The sequence below is a fragment of the Melanotaenia boesemani genome, chromosome 13 (genome assembly GCF_017639745.1).
Source record: "Melanotaenia boesemani isolate fMelBoe1 chromosome 13, fMelBoe1.pri, whole genome shotgun sequence".
NCBI lineage: Eukaryota > Metazoa > Chordata > Actinopteri > Atheriniformes > Melanotaeniidae > Melanotaenia > Melanotaenia boesemani.
In genome coordinates, this window is record NC_055694.1 from 16,813,442 (window position 1) to 16,829,673 (window position 16,232).

General features: G+C 39.2%; 1 protein-coding gene across 1 annotated transcript in view; it reads right to left on the reverse strand.

Moving 5' to 3' along the window:
- Window positions 1-15,912, reverse strand: part of LOC121651341 (adenylate cyclase type 6-like) — a 31,740-nt gene extending 15,828 nt beyond the window's left edge. The window contains exons 1-3 of the mRNA XM_042003458.1: window positions 15,689-15,912; window positions 13,417-13,599; window positions 12,432-13,326 (exon numbers count right to left, since the gene is read on the reverse strand). Coding sequence (XP_041859392.1) covers window positions 12,432-13,325 — 894 coding nt within the window. The 5' untranslated portion in view covers window position 13,326; window positions 13,417-13,599; window positions 15,689-15,912. The remainder of the gene's footprint in view (window positions 1-12,431; window positions 13,327-13,416; window positions 13,600-15,688) is intronic.
- Window positions 15,913-16,232: the final 320 nt, after the last annotated feature.

The following is a 16,232-nucleotide window of genomic DNA, read 5'->3' on the forward strand; positions in this document are numbered from 1 at the left end:
GTGTGTGGTTCAACACTGGAATTCACAAGAAAACACACAATACTGCTGTGAAAAGATGGATGTATAGTTTTGTGAAAAAAGAACACCCTCTTTCAATTCTAAACTTTGAGGTATCAGAGAAAAAATAAAAAATAAAAACTGTTTGATAAATACTAAATCAGATTAACAGCAACACGTGACATATGACGTGTCATTATTTATTCATCAAAAAATCTCCCTAAATGAAGAAGCAGTGTGTGAAGAAACTAAGTACACCCCATAATTCAGTAGCCTGTAGACCCACATTTAGCAGCAAAAACTTGAAGTCATCATTTTCTGTATGTCATCACTTACATCCTTGCAGACATATTTTCACCTAGTTTTCTTTAAAATGTTGCTTCAGTTTATTGAGGTCTGCAGGCATTCAGCATTCAGGTCTTGCCACAGCCTTTCAATCAGGCTGAGGTCTGCACTTTGACTGGACCATTGCAACATGTTCATTTTTTCCTTTTCCAGATATTATGCTGTAGATATGGTGGTTTGTTTGGGATCATTGTCTTGCTGCATGACCTAATTTCAGCCTAGCTTAGCTGTTGGACAGCAGCTGGCCTCACATTTGACTCAGAGGGGTTCATGGTAGACTCAGTGACAGCAAGGTGTCCAGGTCCTGTGCCTTAAAAACCCCCAAACTATACTTGTTCAGTCATTTTCTAATTTTCTGATGTTTGTAATCTCAGCTTTATAAGAATCTTCAAACTGGCAGAAGATTGGTTAACCAAATGCAGATACACATTTTAGCAAAGTTTATGTTAAATAAATAATGGCAGCCTATAACATGCCATGTCTTGTCATCATCTGAGGTTTTATATACCCAACTTTAAATCCTGGTGAGAATAACATGATTTGTGTGCATGTGTGTATTCTTTTTATATAAAAAAAAAAGTTTTGAATTAAAAGAGGTTGTACTGTCTTTTTTACATGACAGAACATTTACAGTATCTATTTATTCCAATTATTGAAACTCACTAAAGCCCTGACAGATTGAGAAGTATGGGAGATTTCGTTTGAGCATTGTTGGAACTGCAGCAACTGGAGAAAAACATGTTAAACGATTACACAGTGTATAATCTTGATAGAAAAGAAATTAAAAGGAAACATGCAGCCTTTTACTCTCAGGATGAAGTCTCCTGGCGTTTTATCTGCTATGGGTTGACTTCTGTCACATTTAAGTGAAGGTTCACCAGAGATCTTCTTGTGTTGACAATGATCTCCATCCCCATCTTTTATTTCAAAGAAAATTGTTCCACTTTTCTAGTAATGCTGCAAAGACTTATACAATCAAGGCCAAGGTGCAGGGAAGCTTCTACGGCAGTAAATGCTGCCAAAACAAAAATGTGTGCAACTTCATGTTGCTTTTTCTTTTTTTTTCCCTATCACTATGAATAAATGAAACTAAAGTGTCAGGAAACATGATGAACAAAGCTTGTGTTAATGCCAAGTTTTATGTTTAGTCACCACACTGTGTAGATTTTACAGGCAGAGGCATTCATAGAGGGTTTTGAATAAATCTTGTGCGTGAGCTATGCATATGCATTTTGGACTGGCAGCTCTTTGATCCTGAAGCACGTTGTGTCTGTTGCAGCACTTATATCACCCAGGCCTGTAAATCCAATACAGACAAATGGCTGACACTCCCATCCTTAAACAGTGATGTGGTGCAAAGTGAGCAGAAGCAATTTCTCTATATGAGCACAGTTGTGAGCTCTGTATAACCACTAATCTGGACTTAATGTATCTCTCACTGATGTCTGCTGACCATTCGTCCTTGAGATTTTGGGCCATCAAAGGTTAGCCTCGCTCAGCATTTACCTTTGCAGGGACCTCTTGGTCGTGAAGTTAAAAGGAGCCCAAACATTGGCTTATAGGGTGTGGCTCAAGGTAAGGTGCTTTATAAAGTAAGGCAGAAGAATAGAATGTTAAAGAAATGGAGGATGGAAACGATTTCTCCTTGGCAAACAGTCAGCAGATCCAGTCTGTCTTTAATAATATCCCACCGGACGATCCCCTGAAGCACATGCATGCTGGAATGTACATGTGCACTGAGTAGACTGTGCCAACCATTCATTCAGGGATAAAAAGCAAAGCCATTACTAATATATTGATAAATAAAAGCTCTTTTTATTACATTTAAAGACAGCTCTTCTGAACTGTAATCACTACACGTGTCTTGTTCTTATGCAGATTACTTGAAGACAAATTTAGCATCTCAGTGTGTGAACAGAGCTGAAGAGGTCACTTGTATTTTGTAACTAGTATTTAATCCCACAACTAAACTGGGAAGGGATGTGAAAACTAACAATGTATAGTCAAAAATGTAATTTGCTGTCATCACATCTTGAAATTTACCATCCTAATAATAAATGTGGAATTATCCTGGGCTGTTTGAAGAGACTTGCAATGAGAGATAAGTTCAGATATTTCACTAACCCCGAGCTCTACCAAAGCTGGAGTTTAAACTTTAAAAGGCCAGAGTGCTACATCCCATAAGTCAACACACAGGCTCCTGGGACACTGACTGATGTTGACATGGGGGCTACTCTCCAGCAAATGACCTTTGATAGGCATCTGGAGCTTTAAAAATGTCTAACAGAAAAGAACGCCAAAGCCCACACTGAATACTCCAGATCACTGCCTGAAAAGAAAACATGTGGAACTAAAACGGTAAAAATAGACAATACTTTGAGACTTTGTTGCACTAGCTGTGATCTAATTGGAGGTTACTATGATGTATAATTACTGACACAAGAAAAGAGCTTTTCCTTATAAAGATAAATGTTGCAAAGGGGTGTGGGTGCCTGTCTTCACCATCTTGGGCTCATGCCATCTGGCATCGAATTCTGTTTTTTGTCATGACTTGGGCCAAACCAAAATTGCTCTCAGGCGACCGGAGAGACCTCAAAGTAGTCTTTGAGAAAAGCTGAAGCAAATTCCACAAAGCTAAACAAAGTTGGACACAGGTCGTACGTCTGTCCTTAACTAATACTAGCATGAGGAAATCAAACAAAAGTATTATCTCCCTCATCTCCCAGAGTACACGACAAAAATAAATTGTAACTGCCTGTTTAAGTTATCCATTCAATTTTTCTAAATTCACACATTTTTCTCTTTCAAAAATCTAACTACTCATTTTTGCTTTGAAATCTCAACCTCAAATTACTAAATTTATATTAGTCTAATGTTAATTACTATGTCAATGTCAAATTTATTTATACAGCACATTTAAAAACAACAGGTGACCGAAGTGCTTCACAATTACACAAATAAAATAAAACAATAAAAAAATAAATAAAACACAGAGGAGTTAAAGACCCACTCCAATACTTATTTGGAACTATTTAAAAATGTTGTCAGTGGCCTTTAAATTATGATTATGAAGTTTTTGGCAAAAATCACAAAATCTGTGCCCTTTTCCAGGACTTCCAGGCCCGAAAGCTCATTATCAATTCGCCTCTGCGCTGTGGGCGGAGTCAGTACTGTTCAGTGCCCACCCCCGCTAACCCCCCCATGTTCTCCTTGAAATGTTAACTGCAAACCAACGTGTGGTTTCTTACATTGTGATGACTGAGAAACCTAATCCATTGCTCTCTCACAGCAAAGTTTTCGGTAAATAATGAAAGCTAACGTGATTAGCAACCAGCCACTACACATCCGCCATCTCTTTGTCCTCAGGGTCAGAACGAGCAGAGAGGGCGGGGCAGGAGCTTGTGGCCTCGCCTTGTGGGGTTATGACGTGTATATGAGGGTCTGTCTGAACTCACCTTTTTCTGCCTACTCAGAAAAGCCATTTTGATTAAATTTTTCACAAGATATGTTTTCTAACGTCAGATAAATGCCACATGGACATGTGAACAACATGAAAAACATGACTTTCACCGGAGTGGGTGTTTAGCGTCTCATATTCAGTCGAAGGCCAGATAAAATTTCTGCTTTTTTAACAGATATTTAAATGCTTGTATGCTCTGTCTTGGCTCAATTGTCATCAGAACAGAAATGAAGAGAACCAAATAGAGCAACAGAATTCTTACTGACCTAAAAAAAACACAGTGAGGTGAATGACTTCAGTTAAAACCCAACACTGAGTGAGTGCTTTCTTGTTGTTCTTGTTATATTGTTATTTGATGCCTATACTGTTCCCAAAAACAAAGCAAGAGGGTTGAATTGTTTTTCTTTATTAAGTTCATGTGGCTGGTTTCACGGGGCTGAAAAATATCCAGCTGTAGCTCCAGTTTAGGTCTGCTGTAGGAACATTAATCATTTGACATTTTGCCCTCCCTCTCCCAGGATTTCTCATCTGAACAACATGAAATGAGTGTACAACGTCAGGTTTTGAGGAGATTTATGCACTTTGGTTAACCTATTGCTCCTGCTTTAACCACCCTTTCTATCTCAATTTTATATATAAAATAACAGCTGTTTTCGTTTACTGTTGAATTGTTCAATGTGGTGAATAGTCTTGTTTGTTCAGAACTCATAATTACAGAATTTATCAATCATTTGATGGAGGAAATTAACAAAATCACCGTTTAAATAAATTTAGAATATTTGCTATATTTACTTTAATATTAATGTTTAAATGAAAACAATTGTTTCAGCTTTGTTTGACTTCTCTCACAGTTTCATTTCCTTTCCCTTTGTTCATTTTCATTTATCGGTAATGGATTATGCTTCTATAGCTTGGTATCATAAGCTTCACAGTCACCACATTTTTACCTTACATACATAATCAAACATATTAAAAGTATAGATTTTAAGAATCAACACTAGTGGGGAGAGTACTTGCCTCTGACTTCTCCATTTACTTTTTCAGTTATCTTTCATTAGCAAAAATAGATGCATTATACTCAGAGATTCAGAGAACACTACTTGTTGTTTGTCAGTGGTCTTGGCTGCTCAGTGGTTGGGGGTCAGTGTTTGGCTGGACAGGCAGTGGGAGGGAGGGAGGGAGGGAGGGAGCAGGCAAGACTGGACACAGTGATCTCCTCCCAGCTGTGTCCTCACTAACCCTCCACTTCCTGCCCACTGACACCCCGACAAGCACAGCTGCAATTACAGCACAGCGGCTGAAGAACACAAAATCTGCTCAATTAGCCTAACCAACCAGGCGGCCAGCCACATTCAGTTTTCTGTTGGCTCATCTCGCCGATTTGCACTGTGTGAGAGAGTCCAGATCTTGAACTGTGCAAATGTGAGCTAAACATCCAGGAATTCCCAGTTCAGCTTCTATTCCATCTCCTTTTAAGCACAATGTACAAGATCAACCCAAGGCCACCATTTCACTTCATGTTAAAGACCAATGTAACATGGATACTAAGAGACTGCTCTAAAACATGGAAATCGCTGCCAGGCTTTAGTAGAACTGCATCACACCATGTTTGTGTAATACTTGAATACTTAAATAAATACTAGCCCTGCATTCTTCTCAATCATACATTTTGGGGATGGGAACATTAAACTTCATTACATTGTTTACAGTCATCACAGAGCTTTAACCATTGTCCTTCCCTGTTTCATCTCCTCAGCCAAGCACAATATTGGCTTTCCCTTCTAGGTTTACAGATTAATACTGGAACAAGAACAGGTTATAGTTTAAACAGCAGAAAATACTCATCCTCTATAAGCTGTTTGGTCAAGAATGAACTAATCCTGAACTCATGCGTGTGATGTACAGTATCCACCTCCTGGACCAACTTCAAGAGAAGTCATGTGACATGTTCATGAAGCCTGATACATACATAGGGTTTCGTGAGAAGACAGTTTCAGCACAAGATTAGAGAACCACAGCATGAAATGCTACCTCATATGTGCAAGTGTTCAGAACTTATATTTATCATTTCCTGATCCTGTCTGCTCAGTACTCAAAGGATATTGTGCTTTTATAAAAAAAATAAAAAAATAAAAATAAACATTGTAACATAAATAGCAATCAGTGCTATTTTTTAACATATAGTCTGTATAATCAAGACACCAATTTTTGCACATTTTGGTAAGAGTATCTTTTGTATTTTTTTGGATTTACTTTGAGTGTCTGAAATCATATTCATGGGACCTAGTTCTTGTTACTCTGACATCATTCACTCAAAATGTCAGAAAGCCATACTGGAGGACACTAAAGCTCAGCCCTGTAAACTTAGGAAAAAAAAACACCTACACAAACTAGACAGACTCATTAAGATTATGTTTTTTCCTGTTTAATAAGGCACTTAATTTAAAAACTGAGGAGGTTGACAAGGTTTAAGAGGGTCTATGATATCCTTGACAATCAACACAGGGTCTGGTAGAGTGTTGCACATTTCAGTGAGAGGAAAGTGATGCCTATTTGTACTCAGTTATGTCATTACAGTTGTGCTCCTGTTGCACATTCACATGCCAGCCTGACATATGATGTTGCTGTCTAATTGTAACTGGGAGAATGAGGACAACGAGAAAGTTTGCTAGTGAGATTTTGATCTTTGACAGAGTCATTCACTTTCCTGTCACCAGTTGTAGGATAGATGCTACACTCAGTGAGATCCCAAGTAAAATGATCTTTAAATACAAAGGGAATGCATGCCACACACACATTCGTACTGTTTATACTTTAGCAGAGTCACACCATGTCAGTAAACCATGAACTGTTATTAGAAGCTTGCACTTGTCCATTCCATGATTCACTGAGTTATTATTAGCCTGGCTATTATTTCCCTTATCATTGGCTGTATTTTAAGATCAAGGTTTCACTTATCACTAATCCTAATTTCTCCCACTCATTGTGATGGAGGTTATCCAGGTTTTCATTGTTGCCTGTAGCTGTAATACAATAAGTGGATGAGTCACCATCTTTCTACTCCTTGTCTAGAGGCGGTGGGAGGTTTTTTATTTGAGCCACTATGTTTTTTAGGACCTATAGAACATGAGTATGGATTCTCACCATTTGATAGCAGCAAAGTAAGCCACTCTGCTCCTTGCAGTTCATGCGCACACATGGATCAGACACTTTTTTTTTTATTATTTATGCATACAGAATACAGTACATAGTGTGTGTAAACTGCAAAACAAATTGCTTCTATGCATGACTATGTATAAATACTGATTACTGACCAAAATATAGTATGTCCACAGCAAAAAGTATGAAAGTCATCTATTACAACAATGTTGGCATCAAATGGATGAACCTATTCTTGTGTCTTGTTGATTTATTCTCGAAGCATGTATTTACCAATTCTATTTAATTCTAATTATTTTATAATCTGGTATTTATGGTTTTGGTTGTATTACTTCTGAAGAGGTCAAAAAGTTTGTTTTTAGTCTTCAAACCATAATATAAAAAAGAAGAATTTTGTCATAAAAGTGGCACCAATTGTTCCTATCTGAGAAAACAATCCTAACAATAAGCCAATGTGACCTCTAATATGGTAAAAAATTAACTGGAAAACATATCTTATGTTACTATGTTACTTATGTTATGTTGTATCTCACTAAAATAAAACAGAATCAGTGTTTTCAGTTTGTTTTAGTATAAACTGAGAATCAGAGAGCACATGTTATTCTCTGGCAGAACATGTGAGTATTGGTCTTACTTTCAAGGCAAACACCATAAATCACTGTTGAAAGGTAACAGTAGCCTGTGCTGCTGCATTCAGGTTTTCTGACCTAAATGTATTATGCAAGCCTCGTCATTCTCTTGACATTTCATTGATTGGTATCTTTCTCACCAGTGTTAAGCTGAAGGATCGGTATGTTTCCACTAGTCCCATATTCGTTGACCCCATAACAGTCAGCCAAGGGAACAGGTTTTTCCTCTAGTGCTGGATCAGCACACAATAACCAAAGCAAAACCTAGATGTCCTTTTGAGATTTTACTCTGTTTTTGACCTGCTTGTCAAAAGCTCCTTTTTGGTGGATTTCAGTTTGGATTTGGAAATCCAAATTCATCCTATGCCACACTAAAGAACAACTTAAGCATAGCTCCTTGTTAATCTATGTATGACATCATGATGCAATCCCACTAGCTATAAATTCTTAGAACTAAACAATGGTAAGGTAAATCGAGCAACCCCCCTTAAGACATATAGGTATTTGGATGCACAACTGCAAAACTTCAAGTATTTGAAATGCCTGTATTAAAACCTCTTGGGCTCCATGCTGTAAAAGTTGCTTTACTGGCCCACGGGAGACAGCAACATAACACAAATCAGTAAGAACAGGTGGTCCTTGACAGGAAAGCTCTCTGAGGTCCGAATGTGTCCGTTATGGACCTTGTGACGTGAGTGTCTGACTTCCAATCCCAGCATGAGAGCTCGGCGCCATGAGCTAAAATCATACCTCAGGTGACTGGGCCAAAGCAGAACAGTTAAACTGGGTGTTATCTATTGAGGATTACAAGGAGAAAATCTCAAATTTTGTAGTTTTGCTCTAATAATCAACCTTAAGTCATGAGCAAAATGTTAAAAGAATGGAATAAAATAGTTTCCACAACATCAACTTTCACAAATGACCTTTTCATAAAAAATTTAATTAAAATAATTAAAAGAGCATGACGGAGGACAAAATGAAGATGCCAGAACTATTTCTACAAGGAACAGTGTACAAAAGTAATACACACTGTATGATGGAAACTGTTCTGTAACTGAGTACAGAAAAACAAAATAATACGAATGAAAATGTGACAGTAAAAAAAAACTGTGGGATTGCACTTGTGACTTAACATTTGTCTGACTGGAAACTGTATTCAGATTACATGTTTTCTATGTAGAGCCATGTTTCTTCTTCAAGCACCAATAGCAAGTCAGTGATAATTAAAAATACTTGAAATTCTAATATCTCAAGAAAATACTATTTTAATCTCCACCTAAATAATCAGCATGAACACGTGTCTGCACATGGACATGTAGAATTCCCAAACAAGGAACGAGATACTGGAACTGGAGGTTTCTTATTTCTATCTGTTTATTTGGAGTCCAAGCAGCATTAATTAATCACATCTATCAGCACTTAATCAATGAGCGTTACATGGAACGGGTCATGGCCAGTGTATCTATTTCCTGCATTTCACTTATCCAGATAACCTGTGGAAAAAATGGTAATACAGCACAAAAACTTACTTTTAAATCTTTACTGCAGGAACCCCCTGTAAAGCTGATTGAGGTGCTTGTAACAGTTTGCCTGTAGGGTTAAGGAGGCACTTCAAGCGAGCAGAGCAGTGTGTCATCTCTGTTTCTGAGAGCAGTTACACCTTCATCTCTTTGTAATCATCTAAGGAAACCCTTTATAGCAGTCCAGAACACTGAAACATTTGTAACTATGGAAGCAATCCCCACGAGTAGCATGAGCTCAATCTCAGCCTGTTGTAAAATAAAAGGCCACCCCATTTGAGAGGGATTTTGTGAGACTGGTATTATGACTCAGAAAAAAAGTGGAGGTAGAAAAAATAGAGAGAAGAGACTGGCGGGTCTTTTACAGCAGGGTGAGTCAGCCTCACATTATTTCATGCTCTCCATCTGTGGTTGTCCGCTTGTCACCACAGTAAAACCCCACAAACCCCCATTTCCCCATCTCCATCGCGGAGGTCCCTCACAAAGACTGCTTTTGTCCTTGCTGTCATCAGTTTCACATCTTCTCAGCTGTCATCCTGCATGAAAATATCCACAGAGAGAATAAAACATAAAAGAAAGACTGGGATACACTGGGGGCTGCAGAATGAAGAGGTCTCAGAAGAGTGACGCCAGGACTCTCAGACTTTGTGCCGACTTTAACTTGTGATACACACTGAATAAAGTCCCTCCATATTCATACAACTGTGAGTAACTTGAAGAGGTCTGATAAGCGCATGCTGAGATTGATAAGTTACTGATAAGCACACTATCTTTATTAAACCACCAGTATCACACTAAACCGAGCAAACCTTGTGTCTTTATATAGATCCCTACCAAACAGAACAAGGTCCATGGCTCATCATTAATTGTTCACACAGCTGGAATGTACTGTTATGAAAGCCTAGACCTTCAGGCAGTCCATCATCAGAAGACCAATGCAGCACGCTACAGCTAGAGCACACAGACAACAGAGCAATATGCCTTTTGTCACCCTGTCTAGTCAACTGCATTTGACACATAAACTCACTGTACCAGTAGTTATGTCAATATTGCCTTATTGCTAGTGACTGCATATTCATCTGGTTGCCTAATAGTGATGGAAAAAACGATATATCAAGAGGTTGGTCAGTTTCAGTCATCTTGTCCAGGCACTTCTCTCTAAATTTGACTCTTTCATGAGGGAAAAATGTATTTCTAAGGGTTGAAAACCTCAAGAAAAATATGTAGGACATGAGAACATGGGAAAACCCCCCACAGAAAAACACACAAATAAAATTCTTATGCTAATGAACTATTTCCCTGCACAGTGCTTAATGGTAACGCAATCACTGGCACCAATTACAGCACAAAATAGTGGAGAAAATGCATACAGTACACAGAATTACTAATCTACGCTTTCAATGTTGAAAAGCGAAGGTGTTACTAATATAACCAAGCCTGCCTCTGATCTAAAACTAAGCCAGTTTATATGATAACAAAACCACAGACAGAAGCATTGTAGAGGTTTGATTGTGACATACAGATGATTATTTCACAATAGATTAGTCTATACTGGTTCCATTTTCATCTGAACTCTGTGTTTTTTAAACTTCCTTTTCCATATTTTCATCACAGAAATGGTAACAGATAAATGTTTTGGCCTTTTGAAGGACAAAGAAGCACATCTGGTCAGCATTTTCCTTTCCTGGTATAAGCTTGTTACATGTAGAATTGATGATAGAAAGTTAAATAGTTGATGAAAATTATTGTTAAGGCCCTGTACATATATAGTTTTTGAAACCCAAGTATAATCTAAAGAAACAGTCTACAAAACTGTACATCAAACTAGTACTATCACTTAGAAACTGGCAGCGTATACAAAATGAATAAACACACAAGAGCAATTAAGAAATATTTACAATGTGCTGTAAGCTGATGAAATTACAAACTGTTTCCAATATGTACAAGTAATCATCCTGTTTTCCATAAAATTCATTGCACAATCCGAGTATCCCACCCCACCCTGTGTCATTTAACTACAATAACCTCCTTGTTTTAGAGGATTGCGGCCTGAATGGCACCATGCTACGTTATCATGATATTTCTCTACAATGCAGCTAAACAGACTCATTCAACCCAGCTGACCTTCTACAAACCCCCAAAGAGTTGCCAGTAGCTGCCCTACAGCACATAACATAGGCTCATTAAAAATCTCATTTGAAAAGCTGCCGAGATCTACGGCACCATCTACTTTTAGTACAGCACCTCTGACATAGAAAAGTGGTTAAGTAGTCTGTACAATGTTTGTCCTATATTGATGGAAGCAGAAAGTAGGCCATTTTCACTGGTGAATACAGTGACAACATTGTACTCATTTGTATGGTGGCAAGCATGTATGGGATTTTTTTCATTGTAGTCTCATTGATCAAGTGTTTGAATTTAAAGGATGGTTGCATAATTATGACAAAGATTCTGCAATGCACATCAGGAATGTTATTTAAGAATAACTAAGAACTAATAGGCTTTATATCAAAATATAAATGCTACTGTCACACAGTGGCACATGGTCGCTGAAAACTTTAAACCCTAAAAACACAGATTTTTCTCTCTAGCGCTGCTGAAGGCTTACTTGAGGTATTAATTAAGTTTAGATTTTTGTTCAGAGCAATTCTGCAGATTTTAATCTTACATTAGAAACAGTTACAGTGTATTTTTATGCTTTATAGGTAAAAGGAATAGCAAAATAAAAAGAGGTCTGAGATTTTGCAACTACTTGAAGTCATAGAACCTTTCCATGAAAACCTCAAGATGTATAAAGTCATTGTAGACATTTTCAAATTACTACAGGAGTGCCTCATTACAGTATTAGATTTTCTGTAATGAAATACACTGACTTCCCTGACTGACACTGACAGTGCAAAATCATCTCTACATGTTTCAGTTCTATCTTTTGCAGAACAGTTTATCTGCAAATATATAACATACAATAATTTAAAGCTGGTTCAAATTTTCAGGGCAAAACATGACACATTAATTTGGCTAAAGCACAGGCTGAAACTCAGATATTCTTTTATCCAATTATATGAAACAGAAAAATGAAAGACATGCACTGAAAGCTTGCAAAGTGTGACTCAAATCATCAACTGACAAAGTTATGGGTGATTATTTCCTTGTCCTGTAATTAATAGCCAGATTGTTTCCACTCTGATCACTGATGTGGAAAACATGATAGAAAATTCAACATACTGTCAAAGAAGGGCATTCATATTGTAATTTTACGTTAATATAAATATCCATTCATTTTTTACAGAGCCGACCTGCAGTAGCTCAGCTCTCGCTTACCTGCTTGAAAATGAACTTGTCCTCTTGGTTGAGCTGCCAGGCAGTGACAATGTGTATGGTGGACAGCACAGTCCCACTAAGCACAGCAGCTCTCATTCTCACTGGCAGCAGAGTGTAAATAATGTAGATGAAGAAGACTGTCCACCAGATGCCCTCCGAGGCACTGCGGGGGGACACCATCAGTACACCGAGAACCTGCACTACAATCAGCACCCCGATCACCAAGTAGCTCACAATCCACATGTAGTCCTGGTGGAAGCAATTACGGTTACACACCACCATCATGACCAAGAATAGAGCCATGGCCACGCAGAGTACTGAGATGTAGGCCACATTAAGGGTTGTGTGGATGCAGTGGAAGGCAAGCATGACTCCACACACCACCACCAGCACTCCCATCAGCATGGTCAGAGAACTCTGGTTGAGTCTGAAGAAGTAGCGTTGGTAAAGACGTTCCAGCTTGGCAGACTGAAATTTTTTGGATTGGAAAACCCACAATATCTGCATCCAGCATTCTGTAACAGTCATCGCCTTGCAGTTGTTCTCTGATAATTCCCCTAATTCTTCCTCTTTCCTGCCTTTCAGCTCACCATCTTCAAAGCCCAGGTCCATGGCCTTTAAACCTACATCGCCGCCACCAACCATCCTTTTCCCATAGTGGTCCTCCTGCCAGCCACAACGCAGGCCAAAGCTGCCCCCACTGGTACCTGCTCCGCACTGGTAATGCTGAGGGGCCACATTAGGGGTCTCCAAGTCCTCTGAGTCCCTCAGGCAGCTTATGTAATGTGGGTTGCATAGTGACGAACTTTCTTTCCTCTTTTTGCCGTTGCGCTCTCCCCATGCTGTTTTTCGCTCATCCTCTCGGCCTGTGAAGAGGCTTCTGGCCCACGACATCCTAACAAAAAGCCAGTGATGTAAACAAAATTAATTTAACTACCTGTAATATATCAATTTAAAATATGTAGAATTTTAAGGATCCTCTCACCTGTGGGCTTTACTGTGTGTAGAAACTCTTTGCTCGTTGGCCAGGCCACTAGTTTATCCCAGCAAACACACACCATGAGCTCAGACTGGTCAGAGGCATCAGAGGTGTGTCTGTGTTAGAGTCACTTTCTGTTTTGTGTCAACCCCAAACACCACCATGTGCCCCTATAATCCACCTGTTTTCCTAAAAAAAATAAATAAATACACATTCAAATAAAGTACAGACACACATACAGAAACAAAGCATGTAATGTAGTAGCGTAAACAAGGCCCGAGGATAAGAATCCTGCGCCTTTGTGTGTGACTCTGGCTGAAAGTTTGAGAATCAATGACTGAGCTAATGAATGACGCCTGTTAAAAGGTTTGTCCTTTCCACTGTCCCTCATCACACACTGTCAACAGGATTTAACAATATTTTCAAGGTCTCCATGATGTTCTGCTCTGCTAGCAAAACATGAATTGTGGAATCCAAAACTCCTTTAATTATATTGCTTCATGCAGCAGGTGCCACAGATTATTTTGTCATTAAACTGTAATGTTGAATGCAGCCTTATTTTAACAAAAACTCCACTGATTGCTGAAAGTTTACCACCCAGAACACCAAGAACAACAATTCTTGGTGAAAACTATGCTCTATCACTGCAATCTGCCCCTAACATCGTGATTGGCCAGGGATGGGTGTGCTCTATTTGACAACAAAGGCCCACTGAGTGGGCACGATCAGAGATCAAGAGTTCTCCAGTCCAGATTAAATTGTCCATGTTTCCTCCATTAGCTTTGATGACTCACTATAGCTGGCTCCTGAATGCACATGTCAAGGACACTGCTAACCTCTAAACTTAATAAGTACATCTCTGCCAGACTGAAAAAGCTAAGACTAATGGTGGGAAGGGCACACATGAACTGCACTCATGCACAGGGTTAGAATCACCAGCGGGTTGTAATTTGAGTTAATCAATCACCACAGAACAAATCAGATTGAAAGAGTAGCTTCAAACGCACAGCAAGGTTCAAGCTTGTGTTTCAAAGTCATACTTAAGTCATACATAAATTAAGAAGGGTTATTTCTAAATTAAATTATCTGACAATAGTTGCTTGCAACAATGACAAACAAGTGCAATAATCAGTATTATTTATATGTTATGAACATCTGTTAAGTGTGTGAGCCACTCTGGCATGATGTGGCCAGTTCGCCCTTTTTTTCATGCATAATAAACCATAGTCCTCGACTCACCTTTGGTACATTTAGGACAGGTCAGTCCGCTCTTATGTAATACAATCTGTGCATGCAGGCATCTGCCATTTATCATGAATTGAATCTGTATCACATGAGCTGATTTGAGTCAGCCGTCCTGCATGCACAAATTAAGATGTTCACGCTGGCATTTTAGAGCAGACAAAGAAGAGGCTATTTGATAGGGATTTTCTCTTTTTTTTAGTGGTTGACACAGACAGTCCCGCTGCAATCAATGTCAAGCATGATTATAGAAAACATGTTTTGCAAATACACGTGTAGGCCCTGGCTTTCTAATTGCGTGCAGTCGGCAGAAGCGCATTACATAACCGGACGCACCGAGTAGTAACCTACAGGGAAAGTCGACAGCTCTCCGTGTTCACATGTAGCTTCTTTAAGCACAATTCATATGGAAACAGCGTGGAACCGGCCAGCCTGAAGTCAGCATGGAGTGCAGCTTGACACACATCACCGCCTTCACCAACTTATCAAGAGTGAAACATTCCGTCGGGCAACTTCAGTCTTGGCACCGGATCCCTCGAAATCACATGGATGTGCAGTCCAGCTTATAGTGATAACATGGTCTTATCTATATGGACAATTTAGGTTACACAGGCCTTTCTCTCTGAACAGATGTGTCAGATTTAGGCTACACACAGGTCACTGAAAGAGAAAAATAAAGTGACACGCTGTCGGTGACCATTTCAAGCTGTTAGATATCTAATTAGTTAAAATCATGCTAAAATAAAATAAATAGCCAAATGAATAAGTGAAAAGTGAACAGAATGATTTGTCCATTCGCTTGCATGCGGAACAATGTTCTGTCCTGCAGAACTGTTCTGCTGCTCAACCCCGCCGCAATCACAACAGCACAACACTGTAGTACAAGTCTGCTGTTGGGTTATTATTATTATTATTATCCGACTGCTGTATTATCTGACTGCATTTCAGTACAAGCAACCTACAACAAATGAGCTATATGTACAGAGCAGTTCCCCAGCGGAGCCGCTGAAAAGCTTGAGAGAGGCACTGTACTTACCATCGGATATCCATGTATGCCAGATATATCCAATAGGAGTAACTCTTAACACCGCAGTGGAGCTCTAGTTTAGCCCGGTCTTCAGTAATGACGCAGCCGCCGTGGCACGCTTCAGATGCGGGTCTGTCAGACAGCAGAGAGCTTTGGGGTAGCTGAGAAAACTACGAAATTAGAAGGACAACCTTCGCTTTTTTTTTTTTTTTTTTTTTTTGGTTTGCAGCCAGAGCTCGGGACTACAGTACAAACGCCTCCCTCCCTCCCTCTTTCTCTCTCTCTTTTTCTCTGTCATGCCGCACACATGCGCGCGTACACTCACGCGAGCTGCATTCCTATTCGTGAGCACCGGTGTCCCCCTAGAGGTGGCATGGAAATATCACTACCTACGCGTGTGTGATTTACACTTTTCCATCCATGTTGTCTCATTCTCTTTTACTCGAATACAGAACTCTCAGTCTCTTCAGTATCAACCTGCGAATTCAGTCCGATTATCACACGAAGACCAGACCAAAAGCAGACCAATGGCAGAGAACTGTATGGAACTCAG